The sequence below is a fragment of the Syngnathus floridae genome, chromosome 13, assembly GCF_059516105.1.
Source record: "Syngnathus floridae isolate MCC-2025c chromosome 13, RoL_Sflo_1.0, whole genome shotgun sequence".
NCBI lineage: Eukaryota > Metazoa > Chordata > Actinopteri > Syngnathiformes > Syngnathidae > Syngnathus > Syngnathus floridae.
Window position 1 is genome coordinate 12,221,939 of NC_142425.1, and position 21,058 is coordinate 12,242,996.

Here is a 21,058-nt window from a genome sequence, read left to right on the forward strand (position 1 = left end):
ACTTAATTGGAGTCGTACTGTCCAGTCTTTACCTTTTGCTGGATCGTCACCTCACTGAAGATCTTTGCCATGTTCTTCTCTTTATCTCTTTTTTTTTTTTAATCAGCCAGTTCTTCTCTTTATCTCTGAATCGGCTGCTGTCATGGCGTACTACCATCCTGTGAGGCACAAACTGTTCATTGACCTCTGCTCCTTCATTGACCTTAATTAAGTAATTAATGTTGATTAATTAATAAATAGGGGGCAACACAATTGCTTAAAAATATTGAGAAATACTCAGAATTTCATTCACATGAAAGTCTAAATGCTATTTTTGTAGTGTTTAAGTTAGTGAAATCTTTTATATTGTGTAAATGTGCAATCAAGTGGGACACTGAATAAATGAAAGAATGACAAAATTAAATCAGCGTGCAGTCTAACTTTTTGTGTAAAGTTGAGTAAATAATTGAAAGTGCGTGGGAAGTCGGCGGCAGGCGGGACTTGGCGGAAACCCCAAGACAAGAAAGCGAGTGCACTTCACCACAAGTCAGATCACAAAGCAAAATCGAACCGAGCAAGCGTCTCGGTTACAAAGTAGCCGCGGAGCGAGTTCGTTTTTCAGCGAGGGAATTTGCGCGTCGTCGCTTAGGATTCTCACAACCAACACAGGCTTGAGCGACGGTAAGATTTTTTTTTTTTTGCATTTGTGTAACTTGACAGTTTAAAAAAAAAAAAAGTCCAGCAGTATAAATATTATAATAACGCAGAAGGTATGGAAGTTTTTTTAACTCGTCAGATCTTTAGCAAAGGAAAAAAATATATGAGCGAAAATATATTGAGGTCATACACATAACCGCGAATGTCATTTTAAATGTCACTTTATATGTCATACGTCATTCAATGGAACAAATTGCGCGAGGATACAAAGAATGACTTTATTTGTACTGCAGACCTGTGCGTGATTTTATCAAACGACTTTAAGTGTTAGTTTTGAAAGCGACGTCATCGCACGTGAAACAAGTCACCCGTGTCAAACTACAAAACTCCGAGTGTGTGTCTGTGTTCTTGTCTTTCTATATTTGTGAGACCCAATCCTTGCGTAAGCACATTCTTCTTGCATACCACGAGCTTCTTACTATTTTACTGTTAAATGTAACATAAAACAAAATACATTTTGAGTATTAAAACAACCACATAACTTTGTCCACTAGTTTTATATTGGCGCAAAATGGGAAACACCTTAGACCATTTTCCACTCAATTGCTGTGTGTTGTTGTTTTTCTATTTTGTGTGATACGGCCATAACATTTCACTGTAACGTGTTACATTTTTTGGGTGAAGACATTTTGAATCCTCAACATAATCATAAATAATTGCGGTGAAAACATAAAATGCCCGGCGGCGTAGTAACAGAGGTGGGGGGTAGAGTATGCAACATTTTTTACTGTTACTTTAGAATAATATGACTCAAGTAAAAAGTAACTTCAGTTTTTTTAAAAATCAGAGTATTTTGCATTAATACATGCGTGTTTGTATTAAGTGCAATGTGAAGACACACATGGATATACGAAGGCTCAATCATGCTGCCAGCTTGCATATCTCCAAATAGGTGAGTGACACAAAACTTTTAGAAGAAAAGTATTTCTTTACCAAAGTGCAACCATATCTTTGCCAAAAAGAGTCTTATTGGTAATCATCAAGTTGTAATGACACCATTCGCCACTAGATGGCAGGTGTCACTTAGCAGCACTTCCGATACTTCCGTTTAATGAATTGAATTGGTTTTGAGCAACAGCAACACACCCCAAGAGGACGATGAAACCATGAGCGCAGAACAGCGAGAAGCAAACGCCCCCAAACTGAACTCGGCCCCCCTTTACAACCACTCCGGCGCCTCCACCCGGCTTGGCCCGCAAGGTTTGGAGCAGGACAGGGAACGCAACCCAGACGAGAATTCCTTCTCTGGCCTGAGCTCCTGTTCCTTCCCGCCGGCTCCGTTTCCGAGTCTGGCGGACGGCAGCTGGCCGCAGCAGTCCAGTTTCTCGGGCGATTGGTCGGGATATCCCAGCAGTGGACCCCTGTCCGGCTCGGACCCCACAGAACTCTGTAGCTGCTGCAACCAGAGCTTCTGGTCCGGGCACAAGTTGAGCCTGGAGCAGCCGTGCTCGCTGCGCTCCGAGCCGCCCAGCCGGCACCACACGCTTCCTCCGTACATGTGCTCCCCGCCGGGGGCCGCCTGCTGGGCCCGGTGTCCCTCCGACACCCCGGCCGGGGGCCCCGCTAAGCTGCCGTGGCATCAGAACAGAGCGGCTTACGCCCCGCAGCAACGTGAGTCTCGACTTGTCGCTACGCACATTTTGCTGTTCTCAGCTTTACTTTTGTTGTTAACACACAGGTGACTGCAGACCTCCTTGGGAACGATTCACCCCGACGTGAGTTCATCTTTGGAATTCTTTCCACGTAAACAAACCAGGATTCAGCGATATCATACGTCGCAGCCTGCTTTGCTAAATATTTTGCTTGGCAGGGGCGGCCACAGCATTCCACCTGCGGAGAAGCCGCTGACGCAGAGCATGCCGTTGTCCCTGGAGCAGAGTAAGTAGCCCATGTGACTCCGGAGAGAAGCGTGATTGGTCATCTCACGCTAAATCACATCTACACGGTCGCAGGGAGGGTGTTCGTCACGTACGAGGCGGACGACGACACGCATGTCAACGAGATCATCAATTTCGTGGCCCTGCTGCGACACAACGGCTTCGACACCCACGTAGGACATTTGGAAAATGTCACCATACTTCCCAGTCCAGAGATTGACCGCTGTATCAAACATGCTGCTTTCAGATCGACATATTCGAGCAACAATTCCGCAGCATCAGCAAGATCGACTTCATGGAGCGCTACCTCAGCGAGGTGAGTTGCCGCTCTGGAGTTTTGGTCAGCAGTGCAAACTGACTGGAATCATCAACCCCCCTCAGAAGGAATACCTGATTATCATCATCATCAGCCCCAAGTACCACGAGACCGTCACGGCCTCCCACGTCAGCCCAGACAACGACGAGAGGATGTGCAACACCGTCTACATCCACAAACAGGTCCCCGATACAGAACCCCGACAGGAACTTACCACTGGTTGGCTTCTTGTTGATGATTCTTTTCTGTTCAGCTTCAGAACGAGTTCATCCAGAACGGAAGCAAGAATTTCCGATTCATTCCCATTTTGTTCCCTGGGGCAAAAAAGGTAAGATACTGGACTGGATTAAAAGGAAACCTTGGGGAGCAGTGAAGCAATGGATCCAACCTCATCCACACACTACAATTAATTGTAAAATGTACATATATATTAAAATTCAATAAAAGTTATTAAAATAGTCATTAAAATAAAAGTAAAAAGAAGTCAACAGTTTTACCTGTGAGAGTAGAAAGAAGTTAACCAAGCCTCTCCACGTTACCTACAGCGTCACGTCCCCAACTGGCTGCTGAACACACACGTGTACGGTTGGCCGCGGGACCGCGACGACATCCTGCGACGGCTGATGAGGGTTGAGAAATATAACCCGCCACCCATCGGAGAACTGCCCACCATCGTGTCCATCCCTATATAGAGCTTTTCTCAACAAGACATTTTTCAAGGGTAAAGGGCTCCTGAGATTTTGGATTGGACATTAATTTTTTTTACATTGCTTTTGTAATGTTATAGGAAAGACATGTTTTATAAACTTGTTAAAAATATATTTTTTAAATGGATATAAAAGTGTGTGGGGGAAAGAAGGGGGAATTTAAGAAAATGGAGGGAAGCCCCAACAACAAACTTGAGACCTGTTTTTTTACCCTTAACTTCAAAAAGTGCTCTTTTCTTTCGAAAAACCACGATTGGCGTGGAGGGGGCGGGTCTTGTGGTTTTTTTCATTTCCCACCTGCACCTAAATGGGGTCATCCGCCACATAGCTGATGACATGGCACGCCAAAAGAAAAAAAGTGGTTTAATAGTTTTATTTTCACAAAAGAGGTAACACTGCAGATGCTCATACAGACATCATTAGAAAAAAAAAAAACAATCTGAATACAGTGTTTTGTCTGTATATTGAAAAGTACATGAAATAATATTAATTTTAATAACAAAAAGGGACATCTGTAATAAAAGTGGATTACAAAGTGACATTGGATGTAAATACGTTGCGTTTAGGATAAGTACAAACAATGAAGTGCTATTTGTTCCAAAGCTACAAAATACACATGAAAGCGGGAAGCAGGTTTTATTTCATGATCTATTTTTTTTCCAAATTTCCTTCAAGGAAAAAAGTACTATAAAATAAGTTACAGTACAGTGAGTAGCTTTGTGTGTGTATTTTTTTTTGTTTTTTTTTTAATTTTTGTTCCCATCTGGCAAGCAGAAGACACTCGTGCAGGAATAAGAAGAGTTTCTTCATGACACACAAACTCTTCTTGACTTCTTTTGTGTGTGCGTGTGTGTGAGTGCGTGTGAGGCAAGTAGCACAAATACTTCATGTCATGTGACGCGGGAGGGGGCGCACGTCACACGTCGTCTGCCGGTAAAGGAGGTACGTGTATGTTGAACCTTGGTCTGGTGAAAAAAGCCATCTTCTCTCTATGGACAAATTTAACCCGAGTCACAAATACCGCCGGAAGATGCAAATTTGAAAAGTTTCACGTTTTAATGTGACGGGCGGCAGTTATGGGCCATAGACGTTTTTTCTTTTCTATTCTCTCCATTTTTTTTCTATTTTATCATCTAATATCTTGGCGAAGATTGACTTGGCGTGATGAGGTTGGTTTGACTGACCTGAAGGTGTGAACGGGAAGCGGCTCCTTGTGGCTCTGCCCCCTCATGTGCAGAAGCTCTTTGGACGCCTTCCTCAGCCTCCTGCCGACCTCCTCCTCCTGACGCTGCTCCTGCTCGCTTTGACCCGCCTGCAACCACGGAAGAAGCGCTCACGTCACGGCAAGCCACCGCTAAAACGTTGCGCCTCGGTGGAACGTGCGTCCGACCTGTCTGTGCGCCTCTCTGAGAAGACAGCGGAAGCGTTCGTCCCTCAGAGCCCAGTGGGGCAACTCTCCAGGTTGGCGGGGTGGCGGCGGCGGCTCCTCCAGACGCAGCTTCAGCTCCCTGAGGGCGTTCAGCTCCTCGCTCAGCTGCCTCTGGCGCGTCCTGCAGGCCTGGAGGTCCAGCTCCAGGTCCAGGGAGGTGCGCGTGGGCTGCTCGGCCAGCGAGGAACGGTACGACTGCTGCTTGTAGCGCAGCGTCCGCCGCTCCAGCGTGTTTCGGACAAAGGGCGTTTTCTTTGGTAGGGTGGAGCTGTCGCTGTCGCTGCGGTACAACTGCGGCAATAACGAAACACGGGGAAAAAAAATGAATAAATAAAGTGGCATATTTGATTTGTAGCATGTTAGCCATATCAGATATTGATTAGCATCACGTCAAGGTGATTTGTTTGAACGAGTCTGGAATGCGTTTATTATCACGTACATCCTAGGCGCATGATTTAAGCTTTACGAGCTTCTCTATTTTTACGAGCTTTGCCGACATCTTTTACGAGAGGCTACTTACCCTGCAGACGTACTGACTGCGAGCTCCGGGAGAGAATGTCTGGGAGCGCACAATAGTGCTGCCGCGCATGAAAGGTGCCGCGTGGCCCCAGCGAGCCCCGCCTCTCTCTTTGCCTCGCACTCGCACCGCCTCGGCAAAGTGTCCTTCCGTCATGGTGGCCTTCTCCACCTTCAGCACGGCCACCTTTCCCAGCGTCCGTTCGCTCGGCATGCTGTTGCTGCAGCCGCTGTCCACCGACTCGGCCTGCAGCCTCGGCAGCGGGTCCGAGTCCGGGTCGGCGTCAGTGCGGGACAACAGGCCGCAAGAGCTCTCCTGGAATGGTGAGAAACCCATTTCAAGACAATAATCCTCAAACAGTAAATGTTTGAGCAATATGCATCCATGGATTTGACTCAACATCATCTTTACCGGAGCTCTCGGTCTGTGCTCCTCCTCTGGCCCATCGTGGGGTCGCCGCTGACCCCTCAGATCGGGTCTCTGAGGCTCCGCCCCGCTGAACATTTGGACCCTCAGCCAGTGGTAGACCATCTCTGCACTCCCCTCACATTCAGCCAGGCCCACCTGTGCTCTGCCCTACACACGCACGCACGATTTACAACCATGGTTTTCAAGAGAAACCCTTTTTTCTCCCCTTCGACCTACCAGGAGCTCCTCCTGAGCCTGCGGGCCGAGCGAGCACAGGGACAGCTGCAGGGCACAGCCGGCCAGGGCGTTGACGGGCACGGGAACGCGAAAGCCTTCGTTGAAGCTCACGTGCGTGTGCGGCTCCAGAGCCGTGCAGCAGTAGAAGGCGCAGGCCCGCCCTGCGTCCGGCGGAATCAGGTGCACCTTCACGAAGCTGAAAATACATTTTGAAAACAATATCATAACACACTTCTGCACTCGTCTGACAAATGGACAACAAAACCAGAGTGACTGGACTCACACTTTGTATCCGTCCCTCACGACGGACCGGCTCAGATTCCTGAGCTGGAGAAGATGAAGACGCAGGGACTGGGAGGTAGACTCCCACCTGGAGCGCAAACAAGGAGAATGTGCAGGTGAAATATGGAAAAATGAAAATATCAATAAATACAATCGGAAAGTCGTGAGAAACTTCAATTAGAGCTCAGGCCGTGACAGTGGCGCCATCTGGTGGCAGGCCGTGACGAGTCTCATGCTTTGCAGTTAGGAAAAACAAGTTTGGGTGGGTGACAATGACTCACACAGTTTGCTAATGTGGCCCCCCTGGCGTTAGTATAATCCAGATTTATTTGAAGGAGATGTCACAACTTCTCAGTAAGCCACAGATTGGCCTCGCCATAGTTGCTCTATGCAGAGGATAAAGAATATACGCAGGGAAGGAAACTCACAGCAGTCCCAGCTGGATCTGCGTCGGCTCGCCGGCCGACCACGTCTGCTCCTTCAGGTAGGACATCTCTTCAGATTCCTCCGCTCTGATGGAAAGCACACGTAATGTTTTTTATAGATATACTTGACTTTAAATCCATATGTCCATGTGGCCTCCACTCACCTCCTACCCCAGGCCTCGAAGACGCCGCTGTCAGTGGCCAGAGCGTCCTCGGAGATGCCGGCCGAGACCCTCCTGGTCCTCCTGCTGCTTCTGCTGCCGCTGTTGCCGCGCAGCGTCACTCCTGCACATGACAGTTGAAGTGTGCGTGTGAACGCACAGACCCACGGTCGACCTTTCCGTGCGAACGGACAAATGTTTGCACAACGCATGTACACGAATGGACGGACAACATATGTTCCCGTGTATGTGCGACTGGAACGTGGAACCATCAAACTGAGAATGTTTTTTTTTTAAACGACTCACCAGTTGAGTTGAAAGGCCCCTGAGAGCCTCCGTCTCGGTGGTTCTTTGCGTCCGCAGGGTACGTGGCGGCGGCGGCGAGGGCGTCCTGGGCGCGCAGACCCTCCAGGAGCCCGCGGCCCGCCTGCTCCATGTACTCCTCCGTCATTTGCGTCAGGGGGCAGTCCTGAGACGTGGAGTGGTAGGGCGTGTCCATGGGCGAGCTGGGCGGCGACAGCGAGGACAGCGACGAGCGTGACGACAGCGAGGCCAGCGATTGCGGCGTGTCGTGAGCGCGCTTGGCCTTGCTAGGCGCGGCCGGCTCAGGCGTGTACGTGTCCCTGGACGCCGCCTCCGGGGGCGGGGCATAGCGCAGGTGGGCGTCGGCCGGCTCCTCGTGGCGCTCGTATTGCGGCACGCCGTAGATGTCGCTGAAGCTGATGGAGCTGAGGGAGCCGCGGCTGGACGCCAGCGAGCCGCGGCTGGACGCCAGCGAGCCGCGGCTGCTGCTGGACGACACCGTCAGGGAGCTGGCGGATAGGCTGGCAGACACGCAAATGAAATTTCAAGACGGGATGAAGTGAAGAGAGCTTTACACCATAACACACCTCTTGAGCTGCGAGTGAAGGTAGGTGGTGATCCGCGTGGCCTCCTCCAGCTGTCTCAGCAACACATTCCTCTTCTCCTGCTGCAGAAGTCTGGACACAAACATTAAGAAGTTACACGGTGAGTCGAGTCGAGTCGAATCGACTCGACGCTGACCTCTGATTGGCTCCTTGACTCTGTGAGCTGTGAGCCCTCTGCACTTCCTCCTCCAATCGGCAGCGTTCCTCCTCCAGCTGGCGCAGCGTGTCGGGACCGGGACTGGGTTCCGGACTCTGACCAGGATCGGGAGCCCGATCGGGAGCATGAGCCTTCTTGTGCTGCTTACTAGCCATGATGATGTCGTGCAGCAGAGCCTCCTTCTCCCGCAGCAGCTGCATGAAATCTCGGTCCCGGTCGGCTTCGGCTCGGCCCGACCAGCTCTCGCTGTCTAGCTGGGCCAGCTGGTGCTGGATACTCTGCACCCTGGTGGACACGTAGGTGACCCACACTCATTAAATAAATATTAGACACTTTTTAGGTGGAAGTAAAAACATATCGCAAAGACGCTTACTTCTTCTTGGCCTCCTCGTACTGCCAGTTGACTTTGACTTTGTCCACCGTGTGAGAGGAGTCCTGTAGACAAGATGGCCGTCAGTGAACGACTCACAGGTCCGACTCACGTGAGGATGAGGGCACGACCTCTCCCATCATCATGTCCGTCTGGCAGCCGGCGTCGCAGTATTGCTGTTGATGCTCGCCCGCCACCGTGGCCCCGCCCCCTCCGCTGCTATTGGCCACCTCGCCGGCTGCGTCGCCCACAGTCAAGCTGCTCTGGAAGTTCACCGTCATCTTGGCCAGGCTCTAAAATGATACAAATATTGATTATAAATCGTCAAGGAGCTAACGAAGGACCGAAGAAGTTGCAAATGAGAATTTGCGGGTGAGTCACCAGCTTTGTCATGTGGGAATTCTTTTTTTTCTTGTCTGGCAGAATGAGTGGAACGCGCCAGCTGACTCACACGTCTGGGAAGACGTTGAGCAGTGAATGAATCGCACCTGGATGAGGTCCTGCCTCTCCTTCTCGCCGGCGCTGATGGCCTTTTTGATGCTGCGCAGCTCGTTGAAGATGGCCTGGGCCTCGTCCAGCTTGTAGTTGGTCTGACTACACGACATCTTGCGGTCGATCCTGAACCGGGACAAAAACATCGACTTAAGATATTTTGGATTATATAATAAAAGATAAATCAATATTGATGACAAAAAAATTCTCGCTGATTTTAACCCGAGATGAGTTTTAGGACTGGAACGTGGACATCCTATTGTTCAAGCTGCTTTTCAAGTTTTCCTTTCAAAAGGTTTCCTCGGTGCGTATCCAGTGTCTCCTCCGTCACACTGTGCTTCAAAGTGCCTTTTCATCATTGAGCTCCAGAAAAACAAAACGGAACCAATCTGCCGCTGTGGCCCTGAGGTGAATCGGCTTATGTTCTATAGCGTGGTTGCGAGGGAGGATGGGGGGGTGGGGTGAGGCGGTGGGCGCCCTCCTCCACCCCTGTCGCCGGGTCTGGCACGTGGCCGCCGTGCTCACCGCAGCCCGCTTCCTTCACGGCCCTTCAACAGCAGGTAGTGTTCAGCCTGCCATCAGGCAACAAGACCTGCTTTGTTCAGACCCCCAACACCCCCCCGCTGCCTCACCTCCATCACAAACCCCCACCACACCACACACACTAGCAAGGCCGTGGAGTTTATATGCTTATAAGAAGGAGGGGAGGGGGCGAGGGACCCATACTAAAAGAAAAAAAAAGAAAAAAGCTACTATAGTTAAGTTATACGTCCTGAGAATTAAGTCATGGTCCAAAAAAATCATTGGGTGTAATTGTGACCGACGGCAATCTGACTCCAAAAAGGGTCATTTTAGCAGAATAAAATATTTACAAAAAATAAAATTAATAGATCATATAAAATGAATTAAAAAATATTCTAGGAAAAACGCAGTTTTACAAAAATGTAAAAAAGTAAGATTTGTAATAATAAAATAAAATAAAAAAAATCTTTTACGAGAATAAAGGCTAAGTGTATCTTTCATACAAATACAAAAATTCTACACAATGCGCAACGATGTGAACAACGTACGTATTGCCCCAATCTCCGTTGGAGATAAAAGGCTCGATTGTGTCGGCTAGCGAGTCGAAAGTGTGCGTTTGATCTGATGCCACACAGTGTGGACGACCTATTGGCCACAACAGCCCGAGGTGGCCCCCGCTCTCCACAAACACAATGCAAACATACACACAATGCACAACAAACACACACACATGGTGCACAATCTGTGCAGGTTATTCTGGGAACGTGTGCAGTTGTGTACATCTGGCAGATAAGCGAGTCAGGAAGTGCTGAGGAATTTGCTCGCAGATATCTCGCTGCACTGTTTTCCAAACTGTCCACCCCCCCTCCACTTCCTCTCCTTGGCTCCCTGCACTCTACTGGTGCATCCTCTTCCTGAGGTGGAGACCCCCCCCCACACACCTCCCACTCCCTTTTCCAGGGACCCTCCATTTGCAATTACTCACCGTACTTTTATTCCCCGTCCTGTAGGCGGCAGAGCTTCACTTTCTCCCGAGACAAAAAAGAAAGCGATTGTGTTTGAAAATCGTTTTGTCGTGCTGTTAGCTAGTCCTGACCAGCGAGTTAGCGTCTAAAAAGCTAGCTTTTTTTTTTTTTTTCTAATGACAAAATAAAAATTGTGTTTCAGTGTTTTCCATCTTTTGAAAGTGGAGAGTGAGAGAGCGCCGAGGGGAAAGGGTGGTGAGGAAGAAGGGTGTTGACGAGGAAGGGTGGCGGTCACACTCACTCCTGCAGCGTCTCCACGCCCATTTCCTTGTACTGCAGCTCCTGCCTCACCTGGGCCAGCTCGTGCTTCAGTCGGGAAAGCTGCAAAGGCCACGAGGACCGGGAAAGGGCAGATCATTAGGTTTCCTCTCCATTTAAATTGCACGCTCAGCACGATCACACCCACTGGCTGCATGCCACTTTTTAAAATTGGAATAAAAGCACCAGTGAATATAGTAAATGTTTAAAACAAAGCCCCCCCATGGAAATTAATTTGTCTCATTAAATCAAATTATAGCAGAACTTCGTAGATTAACAGGACAATTCGTGATTTTACATTTTAATCGCGATGAATGAATTTCCCAAAAGAAGAGAAAAGCTTCGTGACTGCCGCCCGTGTCATTTCATTATTCATTTTTTTTTCCTTTATGGGGTCAACTGACGAGTACAGCGGTGTCATGCGGACTGCGCTGCCCTCGTCTCGTGTGCATTGGCGGCGAGGTCACCGTGAGGCTACACGGACAAAAGTATTAGGACACCTAAAGGGAGATGAATGTGCTACATTAGCGTTGTATAGAACCCAAAATATGAGCCGCCTCACCTCGCCGTGACCTTTTGATGTTGAGCTCATCCTCATCCTCGAGAGGCCCCGGGCCACAGTATCCTGTCGGGGCAACACCCCGCCCGACCGATCGCCCACCCGCCCGCCCAGCTGTCCCCGCCGCCCCCCCCCCCCCCCTCTGCCCCGGTGGCAGCCCATTGTTCTCCCTTGATAATGACTCACCCGCTCTCGCCTACAAGCCACTTCCACTTTGATTTGGTCGGGGTCGTATTTCGCGCCTGAGGACGAGCCGGAGATCGCTGTGGACACACACACACACACACACGAGAAAGAAAGCAGAAGGGGAGTGAGTTGCGGCTTGCTGAAAGCAAAATCTGAGGCGAAGATGAAACCGAAATACAAAAATAAAAACAAATAAAAATAATTAGGTGTACTCTGACATTCAACTTGATGTGAAAAGGATGACCAACAATTCCCATGGTCATTGGTCGTAGCCTTTTTTTAATCTCGCCGACCACGCGAGCGTCTTACCGCTGCTCGCAACGGAGCGGCTGTCCTCGGAGAGCTCGTGGAAGAGCAACATTTCGCGCTGGGCCAGCTCCAGACGCTGCTGCTTGACCAGGTACATCTCCTTTTTGGCTCGGAGGGCCTCCTGCGCCACCACCAGGTACTCCTTCAACATGCGCTCCTGCTCCTGCCGCCATTGGGTGCGCGGATTCTCGATCTGCGTGGTCTCTGAGGGATGCCACAGGGGGAGACCGCCACCAATGAGACAAGAGACTAAACCTGCAGGTATCGGGTACTCGGAGAGGACCTCAATACCAGCCACCCGATACTTAAGGGGGGAAAAAGTACAGATCGCTGCGGGCTACTCACTGTTGATGTGGTCGATGTAGTAGACGCCCACTTGCTGGTCGTACACCTCCTCCCAGCCGAGGGGCAGCTCATCTCCGACGCAGTCGGCGAAGGTCAGCGGCTTGGTGATCCTGAAGAGACGACATTAAATCGGACCGATTGATTGATTGACACTCCAACCAACAATACAGTCCAAAGTCTCAGTTGTCCCAATGAGGCAATACATTTTTTTTTTTTCGTTTTTGGAAAACTATAACTCAAACCAGCATGTTGACAGGTGTGACTGGTCGCGTGTCAGGCAGGTGACAGACAGGTGAAAGTGCGCACGCACAGACAACAAGGAGGCAAACACCTCATTTCAAGTGTTTGCTAAAGGTAAACACACTCAAGTCAAGTCTGCACACACAAGCAGGAGGACGAAAAGCCGTTCGACAACAGCAGCTACCACGTTCGGGGAACTTGTGTCATCTTGGGGATTGATCCCAACTACCCAAACAAAATGAAAAAACTCAGACATACAGCACTTTACACATTTCTTGACGGAGCCTTCCAGTCTCCATTTTGGACGATTAAATTAATTCCATATCAGCAATTGTCAGCAATCTCATGCAATTTCATTTTTCTGGTTGTTGTTGTTGTTCAACGTCACCGCCTTGAGGGGGAAAAACATGTCCGCTCGCAGATTCTAATCATACTGCATGTGAATGTTTGCTTTGTTCCGCAGTCTTGTGACGGCGTGGTCACTTCTGTCTCTCAAAAACACACACACACACACACACACAAGCCAGGCGAGCATATTTGTACATGCAGCAAAACGAGTTGTCATAGTGACACAGTGACATCCCGTGACCCCGTATCATGGACAATAAAATAAAAAGTCTTTAATTTAATCTCAGAATAATTTTAGTATTTTAAAGCGGTGTGTGTGTGTGTGTGTGTAACATTCCGTGCACACATTCCATACATCGGCGTGGCGAAAAAGAGTTTTCTGAAATTAGCCGAGGCAGACTCGCAAGCATGTCCAGCTGTGGAGCGACGCTTTCGCACCTTCTATGAAAAATATATTTAGTTGTCAAGAGACGTTTGCTAATTCTAGAATAATCCGGCCCGGAGGATATTTCCATCCCGTGCCAGCCGCTTTTTGCCCGGCGACAGGGTCGCCCGCCGCTGCGGTGGCGTGAGAAAGGCATGTGAAAGTGGAGTCCAGAAATTCTCCAACATGCGGAATCTCCTTACTTTTTGTTAGAAGACAAATATCAATCCCAAATTAAATCTCATTTTTTAATGAGCAACCTGGAAGCCCCCCCTCCCAGCCCTTCTATAGATGGCCCACAAAAAGGCCACAAGTGGTGCCGGCCTCAAAATTCCATTGTGTGTTTAAAAAAGAAACGTGAAAACAACTTTGGGAGGAATGTCACTCACGCTCGGAGGCGGGCGGGCGGGCGGGCGGGTGCAGGATTTCAGAGCACGGCTTAAAGCAGCTGATATGCAGACGGAATCTGCTTTCGTGCCTTTATGTGTTAAATCCGATAGAAATAGGCCTCCTAAAAGTAGCGGGGAGAAGAGATGAGGCTGGAAATAAAAGTGTCACTGCTCTTATTTGGTCAGGAGAGTTTCGTGGAAAGTATGGCGGAAAAGCCCCAGGTTCCGAGTCGCTTATTTGTAGCGCTTTTGCTAACTAGCGTAGCATCACGACGGGGATGAAAAAAGTCGGCCAGTTAGTGCAGAACAAACTACAGCCAGTTATTAGTTTTAATAATATTAAGTTAAAATTAATTTATACTGTTGCTATTGTTAGACACTGACTGTTCGATTCAACGGAATTGGAATCGAGTCGTTCGCCCGGAGCACAGCTAAAGCGTCGAGGCGACGACTTTTTCTGCTTTTCAATAAGAATTGTGCACCAACGTGGAACAATAGAGGCCCTGATAGCTCGCAGAGTTTGGCATGTCCTGTTTAGGTTGCATTCTTCTGAGCGGGGCCCGTTCACGGACAACTTTTGGGCCTCCGTCACTCTTTGACTCCTTAAAACCGTATTTCTTTCCCCCCCCAATATATACAAAATTTGCAACCAAAAAAAAAAAACGGCTGAATGTCCAACATAAAAAAGTTTGAAAATAAATCTATTTAGGTCACTTCACAGTCAAGATAGCACGGATGATGAAAAACATAAAAAGAGCACACGGGCCAGATGACACGGAGCTCAAGCGACGCCCCCTTGGCACATAATGAAAACACTGTGGGAAGCAAAATAAAAGCGGGGTTCAGCGCATGTGAATAACCTCTGGGCGCCTGCGAACACAGCTCACCCTTTCCAGAATAATTGAATTTGGTGTGCTTTGTGCGCCGGCATAATGGCCTCCCTTTGCCGGGCGCAGGCTTGCATAACAGAGCTAATAGAGGGGGCCCGCCGGGACGGCTTGCGGACACGTGGGAACCACCCCACCGCGGCCACTCCCCCTTACACCCGCTTGTGACGCTTTTTTTCGGAGCGAGCAAGCCCCCGGGCATAAGTGTTGAACATGCCAAGCATGACGCTCATTCCATTGGAACAAAAAAGACCCACGCAGCGGCGTGAGTCGGCAATGGCGTCCCCGAGTGAACTGAGACCCCCCTCAGACAAGCAGATGTGATTATTTTCATTTCAATATAAATTGTACCAAAAAAAAATAATTTTTATCACAATTATTACTTTTGAGAAAATACTAAATAATTATTCATCCAGTTTATTATCATTTTTATTATTTAAACCCTTAAAAATATGAATACAATTCATTTCAAGATGATTTATTTGAGGAATGTTTTGAAGTGCTCTCAATTGTAACCCCGACAAGGTCAACAAAAGCCATCTGCTCTACCGAGGAATCCCTTCTGTGCGTTCTTTGCACCTTAACCCAATTTTTCGCAACATGCCGCCAGCTCACGCAAACATCCAGTCAGCGAGCGAACGTCAACGCTGGGCGGCGGCATCATGAATCGTAACAACCATTGACGATTATGCTTGGCCTTCAGTGGCTCTTGTGTTTTTCGCCAGCGGGCCAGTCAGCAGACTCTCGGCCTCACACTCATCAGGAGACCAATCTCGCTGTCCTTGCAGACGATTTTTATTTTCCCACACAGTGGAGGCTGTTTTATTGAAGAACAAGAATCCTGATTTACAGGTTTTTCGAGACGCTAGTTGTTTTATGGATGATTTTTTTTTTTGCTTTCGAACAAAAATGTGAGATTCACAACAAGCGGCAATTTGGCAGCAAAGTGTCGACATATCTAACAACACTCAGACGTATGGATTCTTTATCCTCTGCAAAGAACAACTTTATGGCTGTCCAAATCCGGTCCTCGAGGGCCGCTACCCTGCATGTTTTAGATGTTTCTCTGCTCCAACACCCCTGATTGAAAGGATCAGGATGGTTATCAGGCTTCTGTAGAGCTTAGGGTCATTGAGGGAGGGAGGGAAACATCTAAAACATGTAGGACAGCGGCCCTCCAGGTTTGGACACCTCTGTACAATTAGCATTTCTGTACTAACGGCATTTGTGGTCACAAATCACTTGCGAGTGACTCGATCAATCCAGTCACGGTAACGCCGCTTGCAATCGTCCAACGGAACTAACTGCAGGCGAGTAGCAAAAGAATGTTTGGAATTTTCGCCATCCGTCCATTTTCAACAGGGCTTATCCTGTTCAGGGTCACGGGGGGAGGCTGAAGTCTATCCCAGCTGACTTAGCGTACGAGGTAGGACACACACCCTGGACTGATGACCCGTCAATCAGGCGACTCACACACAACCATTCACACGGACTCGCAATTCCATTCTGCTGGGAAGAGTAGAATCGGCAAAAATGATTCTTTTCAAAAGTCCTCATATCCGTTCAATGACACCAAAGCTGAACGATTTCTTATAAAATTGTTGTATTTTGATTTATTGAAAGTTCAACATGGGCTTGGGAAAGAAGGCATTCCTTCAATGAATCGATGAATCACTGGGAAACTGCTGATGAAGCAAAAACCAGGTTTTTCTAATCGGGATGACGCGCTACTTCTGCATTCATTTGGTTTGAATCACTTGAAACGAGACAAGAGTCATTATGGAAAAGTCACCCGTACGGCCTTTGTGATGTATTAAAGCTTTGTCGGGTCGATGGAAGCTCAGACTTTGATGAGGATGGCTGGCACTGGCAATATTTCATATTTATTTAAGGATGATTTTTCATTCCTACTCACACACTTCCCAGTTTTCAACATGCAAGCTGCAAAGTCCACTTTTAAACTGATGAAATATTCATTGACCCAGCAAAAGAGAGAGACAAGTCCGCCCCCTCAAAACAGGCTAATTTCAGCAAGAGAATATCTCTTTGGGTATTTTGATGCAAGACATGTTTTGGGGATTTTTTTTTTTTTAAAGTGAGAGGGGGAGCACAATAAGTATCTTTGAATCGCCCCGGGTTAGAATTCCCGATCCATCCTCAAAAGTGCTCGGTGGATTCCCAGTCCCGGTTGGAGGCGCGCATCCTCCCCGCGGCTTTTCCCAGCGGCCCAACTTTAGCAACATTCCTGACATAGTTTTGCCTGGATTTCTGGGAGATGGAGTTTTCACGGCCACGCACACACACGCAGTTATAAAAGTGGCAGTCTCACACACATTTTGTTACATTGGAAAGGATGTAGTGGAAATAAAGTATACAGAAAAGGAGGTGACTAAAGTGTGAGGGGAGAGATGCTGGAAGGCTGCAGATCAATGGAAGACACACAAATAAATACACGCATTCACAGAGTTTGATTAGTTGATCATATTTGGAATAAGGCTTTAGGGAGAAAAGATAATCAGGCTTGACTAGAGAATTTGGATTAATACAAATCACTGGAAGTCTTTGTGATCAACACACACAAGGGGAGTGTGTAAAATGGGAATGGAAAAGACAAATATTTGAAATTACTTTTAGGAACGAGGAGGGTTTAGTTGCGTGAGTGATGAAGGAATGTTAATTTGTGTGAAAAGGAACAACAATAAAATCCAGCAAAGCATCATTCTGAGATTTTTTCTTTTCCAGTAAAATGCGTCGAATGACGTATTCGAGTTTCTTACCTGTCTCTGGGGTCTATCCACGACGTTTGCCGAGTGTTGTGGTCGATGAAGAACACTCTTCCGTCATAGTCTCGGGCTTCCTCCCATCCGGCGGGCAGCGGTAGCTCGGAGCTCTCTCGCCGCTTGCCGCCGCCGCCGCCTCCGCCCGGCCACGGCATCGCGGCTGGCCGCCGCTGCTGAGCGGAGGGCTCCAGCCCCGTTGCTTCTTTCCTTCCTTCGTCGTCGTCGTCGTTTGCTCTCAGTGTCTCCCCGGGCCGGCCAACCAGTTGCTCCTCTTCACCGCATCGCGGCCCCACGATTGAAAAGAGCAAAGTTTTCGCTTTACAAAGAAAGAGGAGGCGGTGACGGTACTCTCACGGTGCTCGCGCCTCCATGTTGGCCTGATCCCTCCGCCACCATGTTTCATTCCTCCGTGTCCTTATTCGGGCCGGGGGTGGATTTGCATAAACGGACGGACGTGCGGGGCGAGCTCGGCCACTCTGTCCAATCCCCTCCTCTTGTCTGCCTCCTCCGTGTCCACTTTAAAACAGCCCCTCTTTAAAAAAAAAAAAAAAAAAGGAAAGAAAAAAAAAGTTGACTTTTTTTAAGTCGGTCACTCGACTTGACTTTGGCTAATTAATCCCCGCTAATAATTTATTATTTCCACTATAAGATGTTCAATCGTGTCATTAAACTCCGATAATTCCACTTAAATTGTTATTTAATTGACTATTTTAACCATCGAAAGCAAGATTAATGACAACTCCGGAGAAAAAAGTTTCCTCAAAACAAACAAGTTTTCCCTCCAGTGCAAACTCTTAAGCGCTTAAATAGCTTTTCATATACATTGGCGCCACCTACAGCATGACATGAATATTGCACCCATTTTTTCCCACTCAATGACGTCATGTGTTTTTTACCGTCATGGTGGTTGCCTTTGAAAAAAGTATTTTTGACAAAGAAAGGAGTTGACCATCCAGATATCTGTTCTCAAATGCATAAAATAAAACTGTAAAGCTGTGAGAAAAATACAAACTCGAGTAGAGTAGAGTAGAGTAGAGTAGAGTAGAGTAGAGTAGAGTAGAGGAGAGGAGAGGAGAGGAGAGGAGAGGAGAGGAGAGGAGAGGAGAGGAGAGGAGAGGAGAGGAGAATACAGTACAGTAGAGTACAGTAGAGTAATTAGAAAGTATTTGTACTCGGTTACTTCCCACCAATGGTGACTGAGAGCGTCACTGCAGTCAGCTGAGCGTTTGTTCTCCACCTGAGGGGGAGTTTATCTCTGCATTCTTATCTCCTGCATGGCTTATGAGTGTGTATGCATGTGTGTGTGTGTGTGTGTGTGTGTGTCACATCGCATCCATCTCACATCCGAACGGTGATCCACAGCCTCCTCCCACAGGCCGTTTCTCACAGGCCCATATGAACACTCCACAATAGGCCGCAGTGTCACTCACAATGTGTTGTTTACAAAGGCAGCACCATTTAGATATTTTCGGGAAAATAAAATAATAAAATAAAACAAAACTAGGGCGTGCTGGTAATCCTGCAACCAAAAGCACAGGAGGGTTGCGCCGATGTGGGAGTGGTCACATCCAAAATCAATTAGGTCGGTTGCAAATGTCCGACGTCGACCACTTTGGGCTGTTTTATGAGTTCATTTTTGGAAATAATTCTGTTGTTTGATTTGCATAAAATTTTCACGTATCGTAGTCGGAAGGCTTTCGCAAACAGAGCGATACCGACTTTTTGCGACTCTGCCCACGCCGCCCATTGGCATAGGAAGTAGGGAGGGCTGCAGAGGGGAGGGCCGTGGTGCCCTTGCTGGCCTTCCCCTCTCCCCTCCCTCCAGTAGAGGATGAGCGCTCCTCTGAGTGGCAGCACTTGGTGCCAGGAGCTCCCGGGCCCTCCAGCCTCTTAGCAAGCAGCTCTCGCTCAAGCTGATGGAGGGGTGCGCCTGTCGCGCCCTGGAGCTGCCGGGCATGCTGCTGTACGCCGGCGCCTGGCTGTGCGTCCTGGGGGCGGTGGTGTCGCCGCGCTGGCTCAGCATGTCCACTTCCATGCTGCCCGTGGAGAGCTACGAGCTGGGCCTGTGGGAGACCTGCGTGGTCCAGGACATGGGCGGCATGGAGTGCCGGGCCTACGACAGCCTGCTGGGTCTCTCGCCCGATCTCAAACTGGGTCGTGTGCTCACCTGCGCCTCCCTGGCGGTCGGTGCCCTGGGCTTCATGGTGGCCATCCCCGGTCTGTCGCTGGTCAACGGCTGCGAGGAGGACGGCGCCAAGAGGACGCTAGGCACAGCAGGCGGGGTGCTGGGCATACTCTCCGGGGTTCTGTGTCTGATCCCCGTCTCGTACGTGGCGCACTTGGCCGTGGTGCGCTTCTTCGACGACGCGCTGCCCGACGTGGTGCCCCGCTGGGAGTTTGGCGATGCCCTGTTCTGCGGATGGGCAGGGGGCTTCCTCCTGGCGCTAGCCGGGCTCCTCCTGGTGCTCGCGTCCCGCTCGACCGGCCGAGATCCGCCCCCTCCCGCCGGCCCGCAGCGGAGGTACCAGGTGATGAACACGGTGCTGGCCCGGGCAGAGTACGTATGAAGGCCCGTCACTGGAAAACATCACAATCAAGCAATCAGTTTCACTTCTAAAATGTACATAGATGTGTAAATAGATGAATAGATGCTGCTAAAAAAACATAGAAATATCTCTTGCTCCTCTATCAGTGGAATGTTTCAAGCTAAAATATTCCGATTGTAAAATGAGCACTCAATCTGTATGAGCTGAATGATCACAATAAATCAAACTGAGATTACATGTGTAAGTCATTTAAATTGGTACTGTATCAGCTAGATAGCGCTCGAGCTAAAACAGCCACCAAGGAAAAAAAATACCCTAATATACGCCCAACCATATTTACTCCTGGGGGTCCGGTGCCCCAAGTTTGTTATACCACCAAAAATCAGGGCACGCGTTCCCCCTCTTCCCAGTGACTTGGACCAGGGCCTTGTGTTTTGCCGTTGGTGGAAACGCAGCGTGAGGTTAATTCCATCGTATTTCCTGCTCGCCGGCCCAGTTAAGCTGCGTTTAATGAACGCCTTAATTTGCCAAACAGTCAGAGGCCGTCGGCTTGGCTGGAAAGCAACAAGAGCACAAAACGTACTGGACATGCAACATGTGGAGTTTGCGCTCATAAGAGGAAGCTAATTGACCATTTCGTAATGTTTGGAAACATTAGGCCACAGGTTACTTCCCAGGTGGCAGAAAACGAGTGAGTCCGTCTCTGATTAGAGCTGAACCGATGACAAAATGTTGTAATTTTGCAGAGCGTAATGGCTAGCCTATGAGTTAGCATCACTGCTATAACAGTCATGCTATAGAAAAAGTCAATATTAGCCAGTCCCCCATTGATTATGTTAACAATGTTGGAATTTTTCAACATCTTTTCAACAAACCACAATATGAATTAAGCAACATAATTCTGTTTTCATCCAGGAAGTGGGCGGCCATTTTGCCACCTGTTGACTGAAAATGACATCATCGCTACTCAGGTATTGACCAATCACAGCTCACTAGTTTGGCTCACCTGTTTTTTAATTTAGTCATGTGACATTCACAAGCTGAGCCGTGATTGGTTGTCGGTGTATAATAAACTAAAAAGGAGCTGATTGTGTGATTTGAAGGGGATAATGAGACTTTTAATGATCTGTATTCGTGTCTATTGGACACAAATGGATGTTTATTAGCAGACTGCACATTTTACCTGCTGAGTTTAGGCAGCAGGGGGAAACAAGCCCCCCACTCACACACACAAGATGTTTGGGATTATTAAACCTCC

At 48.6% G+C, this 21,058-nt stretch overlaps 3 protein-coding genes across 3 annotated transcripts; 2 read left to right on the forward strand and 1 right to left on the reverse strand.

The window, feature by feature from the left end:
- The first annotated feature begins 490 nt into the window (after nt 1-490).
- traf3ip2l (TRAF3 interacting protein 2-like) lies at nt 491-4,307 on the forward strand. The gene is made up of 10 exons (XM_088393512.1): nt 491-660; nt 1,520-1,588; nt 1,775-2,307; nt 2,375-2,411; nt 2,507-2,574; nt 2,649-2,746; nt 2,821-2,889; nt 2,955-3,071; nt 3,143-3,217; nt 3,435-4,307. Exons 2-10 carry the CDS (start codon nt 1,560-1,562, stop codon nt 3,579-3,581), a joined length of 1,173 nt encoding a protein of 390 aa, XP_088249638.1. The 5' UTR covers nt 491-660; nt 1,520-1,559; the 3' UTR covers nt 3,582-4,307.
- On the reverse strand, nt 3,955-17,786 carry wwc3 (WWC family member 3). Its single transcript, XM_088393508.1, has 20 exons — nt 17,252-17,786; nt 12,187-12,296; nt 11,842-12,045; nt 11,533-11,609; nt 10,771-10,850; nt 8,979-9,108; nt 8,622-8,783; nt 8,494-8,555; nt 8,100-8,405; nt 7,946-8,035; nt 7,362-7,879; nt 7,059-7,179; nt 6,898-6,981; nt 6,471-6,557; nt 6,188-6,383; nt 5,954-6,118; nt 5,546-5,857; nt 4,987-5,316; nt 4,781-4,908; nt 3,955-4,585 (listed from the first exon to the last, which is right to left on the reverse strand). The coding sequence occupies exons 1-20, from the start codon at nt 17,407-17,409 to the stop codon at nt 4,513-4,515; spliced, it is 3,393 nt and encodes a 1,130-aa protein (XP_088249634.1). The 5' UTR covers nt 17,410-17,786; the 3' UTR covers nt 3,955-4,512.
- A 1,307-nt stretch (nt 17,787-19,093) lies between these two features.
- On the forward strand, nt 19,094-20,035 carry LOC148388900 (claudin-24-like). Its single transcript, XM_088394254.1, has one exon. It carries the CDS (start codon nt 19,171-19,173, stop codon nt 19,819-19,821), a length of 651 nt encoding a protein of 216 aa, XP_088250380.1. The 5' UTR covers nt 19,094-19,170; the 3' UTR covers nt 19,822-20,035.
- The last annotated feature ends 1,023 nt before the right edge of the window (nt 20,036-21,058 follow it).

Coding starts and splice junctions, on each gene's coding strand:
- traf3ip2l (XM_088393512.1), top strand. CDS start 1,560: ATGCTGCCAGCTTGCATATCTCCAAATAG. Junction 2,412..2,506: donor TGGGAACGATTCACCCCGAC/GTGAGTTCATCT, acceptor TTTGCTTGGCAG/GGGCGGCCACAGCATTCCAC. Junction 2,575..2,648: donor GCCGTTGTCCCTGGAGCAGA/GTAAGTAGCCCA, acceptor ACACGGTCGCAG/GGAGGGTGTTCGTCACGTAC.
- wwc3 (XM_088393508.1), bottom strand. CDS start 17,409: ATGCCGTGGCCGGGCGGAGGCGGCGGCGGCGGCAAGCGGCGAGAGAGC. Junction 12,046..12,186: donor CTACATCGACCACATCAACA/GTGAGTAGCCCG, acceptor GGCATCCCTCAG/AGACCACGCAGATCGAGAAT. Junction 8,406..8,493: donor TACGAGGAGGCCAAGAAGAA/GTAAGCGTCTTT, acceptor CGTGTCCACCAG/GGTGCAGAGTATCCAGCACC.
- LOC148388900 (XM_088394254.1), top strand. CDS start 19,171: ATGGAGGGGTGCGCCTGTCGCGCCCTGGAGCTGCCGGGCATGCTGCTG.